The sequence below is a fragment of the Mercenaria mercenaria genome, unplaced genomic scaffold, assembly GCF_021730395.1.
Source record: "Mercenaria mercenaria strain notata unplaced genomic scaffold, MADL_Memer_1 contig_2908, whole genome shotgun sequence".
In the NCBI taxonomy this organism is placed as follows: Eukaryota; Metazoa; Mollusca; class Bivalvia; order Venerida; family Veneridae; genus Mercenaria; species Mercenaria mercenaria.
Genome location: NW_026460998.1, coordinates 58,923 through 65,166, shown reverse-complemented (window position 1 = coordinate 65,166; position 6,244 = coordinate 58,923). Strand labels below are relative to the sequence as shown.

The 6,244-nt window shown below is 32.8% G+C and overlaps 1 protein-coding gene across 1 annotated transcript; it reads right to left on the bottom strand.

The window, feature by feature from the left end:
• Nucleotides 1-429: 429 nt before the first annotated feature.
• LOC123539953 (fibrinogen-like protein A) lies at nt 430-3,335 on the bottom strand. Its single transcript, XM_053533612.1, has 3 exons — nt 3,078-3,335; nt 1,915-2,036; nt 430-1,561 (listed from the first exon to the last, which is right to left on the bottom strand). The coding sequence occupies exons 1-3, from the start codon at nt 3,232-3,234 to the stop codon at nt 1,142-1,144; spliced, it is 699 nt and encodes a 232-aa protein (XP_053389587.1). The 5' UTR covers nt 3,235-3,335; the 3' UTR covers nt 430-1,141.
• Nucleotides 3,336-6,244: the final 2,909 nt, after the last annotated feature.

Here is a 6,244-nt window from a genome sequence, read left to right as displayed (position 1 = left end):
GCTCATTACATACTGGTAAAAGGATCACGTGCCCAACTTATGACTATGTATAAATTTCAAAAGCGTTTAAATGCAAATTCTGACAGTGGAATTCAAAGTTGTAGGTTTATTTCTATATTATGTATCAAACATTAATCATATTGTAAAGAATAATGTTTTTCTTCATCAGTTGAGAATGAAAATAATTTATGAGGAAAATAATGTTTAGCATCGTACTCTATATACATATAAGTATGAATCATAGTCATTTTGACGACAAAAAGTTTTGGTATTTTCATTATAATTAACCGGTGCTAATATCTTTAAAATTACAACATGTAATTTCAATGTTCTGACTGAAATGCATTTTAAAAGTCCAGATTATTAGTCAGATTTCTACATTTACGCTAGGAAATTAAAAACGAAAACACTGTTTTTCAAATTAATGACGTTTAATTAAGTACGCACGTTTACAATCATGTAATAACAGAATTGTTAGCTGTTGAAAAAAAGCGCGATATCATCATTGTTGGGATACGATATTACGAGTGACGTTGCAGTGACATTGTAATAGACTTTAAAACGACATTGCGATTGAGTATGAAAATGCGAAACAGCTATACAATATACAAATCGACATTGCAATAGTAGAATTTAAAATGTGACAGTGCCATAGAAAATAACAACGACAATGCAATAGAATAGAATGGGGCAAAATTTCTGACTTCAAATTAAAACAAATAGCACAGAAGCTAGAAATTCAGACAACTATTAAAGTCTTTTTAACAGTTGAAACAATTCATGCCGAATAAGAAAACATCTTAAATGAGAATTATACTGATTTAGATGATAACTAGTGCAATCATGAATGTCTAGTATATAATATAAAACATATCTACGTAAAGAACAAATATGCTTACATTTGCGCTCTGATTTTAGTGCAGTAATAAAACATTTCTACTACAATTCAAACACATTAGACAATAACTTCAATCGGATGTTGAACGAGGCCACTGCAAATCTTCATTAGTAGAGTAATGTAACGAAAAGAGGAACTAATATTTCATTAGTTATTTTAACATTGATCAAGCATGTTTTTTACTTTAATGGTTACGTGTTTTATAGGAACGTTCTTTGTGGTCCAGTAGCCGATTCCACCTTGTTATGTTTTACCGAAAACTCCATTCATGTTTCCCAACCTGTAACAGTTTTTGTTCCACCATCCTCCACCGTCTAAAGACTTCACACAGCAATTTTCTGACGAAATATCATTATCCTTGTCATACGTTGAAAATTTCATATTGTTATGGAAACTCAGTAGTTCGCCAATACTACCTTCATAATCAAAGGCATCTACGTTCATAGTGTAAGCAGTTGCCGCTTCGTGAACGGTAAACACCTTGTAATGCGCATATTCAGTTGTGCCATCATAATTCTTCATATCGAAATATATCTGGCTGCCATCTCGAGTCAAACGGTGAATCTTTTCTAAGCCTAACCAATGAGAGCCGTCGATATCACCAAATCCAGTAACATAGTCATCCCAGGACCGGTAAAAGTTTACCTTATCGTCTATTCGTTTCTGCAATGGAAGTATACATTGTACAATTCCATATTATATGATTTTACCAAATACTGTTTTTTTAAGTGATGGTGACGAAATAGGAAACAGTAAGTTTGTGTTGAATTAAATGTGAATAGTGTTGTTGATCGTTTCGTCTTTATAAATCCTTAAATAATTTGATATACGGTATATTGAGCTGTTATTACTTATACGAAAGTTTGAATATTAATCAGTAACGGTATCACCTGACCCGCTAGTGGTAAAGAAAGATTTTCAGTCTTGTTAGTAATGAAAGAAATTGTTTTTTATTTACAGTAAACAGTCGTTTCGTTTAATATTGAAATCTTGTTTACAACGATAGTACACTGTACCTGAATCAAAGTCCAGCCCCCATTGGTCATGTCGCAATATACAAAAAACGGACATCTTCCATCTGGTGAGATAGAGTAAACTCCGTCTGTTCTTGTACCGTTCCTATATATCTCTGAGCAGTCTGTAAGACAGAAATTCTGATTTGAATATAAAAATTATGTCCATTTGACATTTTCGTCCTGTCGCTTTATGCATCCCTTGCCAAAAAGGAACATTTTGCATTCTTTTCCTTGATTGTGTTTTTTTATTCTATCATCCCTGCCAAATAGACACTTTCAGCTACTGCCAATGTTTGGATCTGTCGTTCTGTCGGTCCGCCTCAAGACAGAACGAAAACTGCAGCACAAAGTAACACGCCGGTAATGTAGCCCTGAAACTTGTCTTCTCGTCCTATCCTGACGGAACGACAAAACATTAATTGGTGTAAGATAGTGTCGATCTACCGTAATGGCTTGGGCGATAGAACGCCAAAAACTACACAATGGCAACTGAACTAAGAGCACAAAAGACAGAAATGAGCCACAATGCTCACTCTTGTATAATTGAATTGACAGTATCACAAAACTACACACAATTTTTTTATTGTTCTTTTGTAAAATATTTGTATGGCTGTCATTATATATAATTCCTGAAATTTTCTACTATTAACATTCCTCGCAGACCAAACACTCTCTCATTCTTTCTTTAACGATTTCTGTTCCTACGCATAGATTTCTTATACTTTAAGCTTCAAGGTTCGAAATCGAAACTTTTCCTGCCTTTGGCGATAAAAAACGTAATGTGAAAAATGGAAATAACATATGTAATATAAGCAGTCATATAAAGTGACTACACATTTCTGTACAATTACAAATTAGGAAACAACTGTCGACATAATGGATGGGAAAGTGTTTAAAGATGGCCACAAAGTTGGCCTAAAATATCTGTAATGCACATCAGTGTATCTATTACAGCACAAGATTAAGTGATGTTTGATGTTTTGACTACAGTTCGTTGGCTTCACAGTTACTAAAAATAAAGTATATACAATATGAAGAGAAATAAGACATATATTGCATGAACCAGAAGTATTGGCTAATACACTTAAAGAATGCAACAACCATACTTTGCCGTTTTAATTACAAACTGTTACATGTATATGGTATCTATTAAGGAGTTATACCTTTTGGGAAGCCTTCTATTGTTGTAAACGAAGAAGCCTTTTGTTCTTGAACAAGTCTCTGCAGTTGTTGTACCTGAACTTCTAATGAACGAATTTTCTCTTCCATTTCTTTTGAGCAAAAGTTTGTCATTACCATATCCGTGTTTGTGGTGCACATCCAGGTGTTATGCCCATAACATAAAAACCAACGCCAAGAATAGAGTAAACGTATATGATAATAGGATTGACCATCATATCTGTTCGAATCTTTGTTTTAAATACCAGGAAATAATTCACCCTAAAATGAAATAAAATCTAAAGCTAAATTTCATTGATATAGATAATATGTCGCTGCTTTACTAAGACGAATTATAAATTTATACACAATTTACTAATTTACTGGCATAATGTTGAATATTCCATGACACTAACACTACATTTTGTTCCAAAATGCCAGGACATTTTTTATCACCAAACTACCAATAAATCTTTCTAATTTGAGACAAAATCCGTTTTGATATTCTTGAAGACAGGTCCCTTACAGCAAATAAAAAGTACTTTCATGTACAAAAATGTTATAAAGGTATGTTAATAATAAAATCTGTCATACGAAATCGACACATTACTCATTTTTATCGATATACAGAAAAATAGTTCTAAACACGAATGTGACTTGTGTGTTTGTTAATTTTTGGTTGTTTAATTGATTTGCATTCTTTAGATATATATTTTTATACCAGTCCGTTATCTGTATAAATCTACAGGTCTACTTAAAGGGGCTTTATTTACTTTGGATGCGTCTCATTATTTTGTATCTATGTCAGAGGAACTTAGTTTGTGATACTAATCTTTGTTTTCGTTTATTTCATGTTTTATCTGTTTACTACTCGTAGCGTTTGTATGGCTGTTTCAAGACATTACTAATAGATCGTAACCTACAAGTAATTTATTTCGACTTGTATAGTTTTACTGCTGCATACGACTTTTTAAAAATCATACATTTGTTCTTATGAGGTATATATCAAGTAGGGTCTTTCTTGTGCGAGTATTGAAGCTCACTTGTTTTAGACAGTGACAACGGATTTTTATGAATTTACAAACTAATAAATAGCAAATATTTTTTCTCGTTTCACTACAGTATAACTGGCAAAATGTTGCAGTACTTTTTCATAAGCTCTTACTTGAAAACAATAGTTAGACTATTATACTATACATAAATAATTGTGATCATAAAAATAGATATCCATTTTCATACCATTCAGCAATTTTAGAAAAGATATCAACAAAGGCAAGTGCACCTGCCACACACATGATACTGTTTCGATTCTTATCAAGAGAAACTGTACAGCAATGTATGTAATAGAGAAAAGTACACATACAAAGTTGTAATTGTTTAAAGAGATACAATGATACCCTCAGTAAAAACCACGTGACCGGAGAGTGTAAGCCGGTTCAAATGTGCACAAAACTTCATATTTGCATATGATATCATCAATCCTGTTAAATAGATTGTATTGCAATCATAATTATGTTTCAGTTCCAAAATCTTTCTTTCTTAATAAATTGTTAACAAAGTCAAGAAAAAAGTATATATGATTTGACAATCAGGTTCCTTGTTTGGGTTTTTTGTTTAGTAATATAATAATGTATGAAATACAAGTCATTTTTGACACCCCGATTATTAATTCTTTAACAGCTTTTGAATCAGAATTTACAATTCATATGATTCAATAAAACTATATTTGGACGTTATCTTTGTTAAACAAACTTCAATAGGATTTAGGGTTCATCTGGAATACTGATATATGACGCATTGTAAATTATTTTAGATAGATTTTCAAACAACCGCTTTGCATAATGATCTTAACCTAACATTTGATTCAGCTCAAAATCAGTATGACAGCTGATGTTTTAAATACCTCAATGATGGCAATTTAAAACAAATATCAAAGTAAAACAATTTGTTAGAAATATTGCAGATGGACTTTTATTGTATTTATATCATTTTTGTGCCCCACCCAAATTTTTCTTGGATTGTGGGGGAACTTAGATTTGCCCTAGTTAATCCATCCGTAAATCCGTCTGTCCGTGTTTACATTTGCATACTAAGGTGGCTATAGGAGCAACAGATAACTGTACTTTTTCTTTGATGTCATTCATTCCGTAAGCTTTTATGAGGCAATTTTTCTTTTACGTGGCTAAAAGAACAACAGAGAGAAAAAAAGAATAGCCACAAAAATACCCATCTGAAAGAACCTCCGTCCGTCCGTCCGTCCGAACGTTTTTCGTTCATATGTTAAGAAGAATTTAACCTAGAGTGATCAAAACTCACAGAATTGTTATTCAGCGCGGAAGGTTGTGCACCAGGTATTTTAATTGGGATCTTACACACCCAGACCAGAGTTATTGCCCTTGACTAAGTCAAAAATATACATAAAAGGACCTGAGTTTGTGTCGCAAGAATCTCAGAGTATTTGAACTAGGATTATAAAACTATACAGGATTCTTTTCAGCATTTGAAGTTGTGCATCTGGGGTTCTGTTAGAGATATCACTCAGCCACACCAGAGGTATGGCCATAGACTAGTCAGAATATGTATAAAAGGGTCGCACTTATTTCAAAAAGTATTTGACTGCAGACTTATCTGAAAAAATAGACCAGTAAGGCATTTGGAACACTGACTAGGGACAAAAACAATTACAATCCCGTGTAATCAAAACCTTAGTGAATTGATCATTGAATTTTAACGTATTTCGGAGTTTGTTTTTATTATCAAAACTACAAATCAAGCCGACTAAACATATGACCATCATTATTGTTAATTAAGATATAAAATATAGAAAATCGTGTTTAAATGTTATTAATACAGGAAAATGAGGTTATACGCCCGGGACGGCGTTGTTTGAGTGGATTATTCTAGCGACGTATGAGCGATTTTTAGTGTATTAATTCAAGTAAGACGTGATTTGCCTATACATTATCCAGATTTTAATATGTCCTCTATCTAAGACACAAGATAAAAATGTAGCAGTGCTCCTTCTTGGTCTCAACATAAATGACGTCATCGCCCGTTAACGTGACGTAAGTTTAACGTAAGCGTGGTTTACCAGAAACAAGCATATGATGGTAGCCGATGAAATGTCTGCATATGCATGTAACTCTGAAATGTCTCTAACAGACACAATTAA

Bases quoted from the DNA above. Each gene is read 5' to 3' on its own strand.
- LOC123539953 (XM_053533612.1), bottom strand. From the start codon at position 3,234: ATGTGCACCACAAACACGGATATGGTAATGACAAACTTTTGCTCAAAA. The intron at 2,037-3,077 runs GTATAACTCCTT...TCTGTCTTACAG, and splicing joins AATAGAAGGCTTCCCAAAAG to ACTGCTCAGAGATATATAGG. The intron at 1,562-1,914 runs GTACAGTGTACT...CTTCCATTGCAG, and splicing joins GGGGCTGGACTTTGATTCAG to AAACGAATAGACGATAAGGT.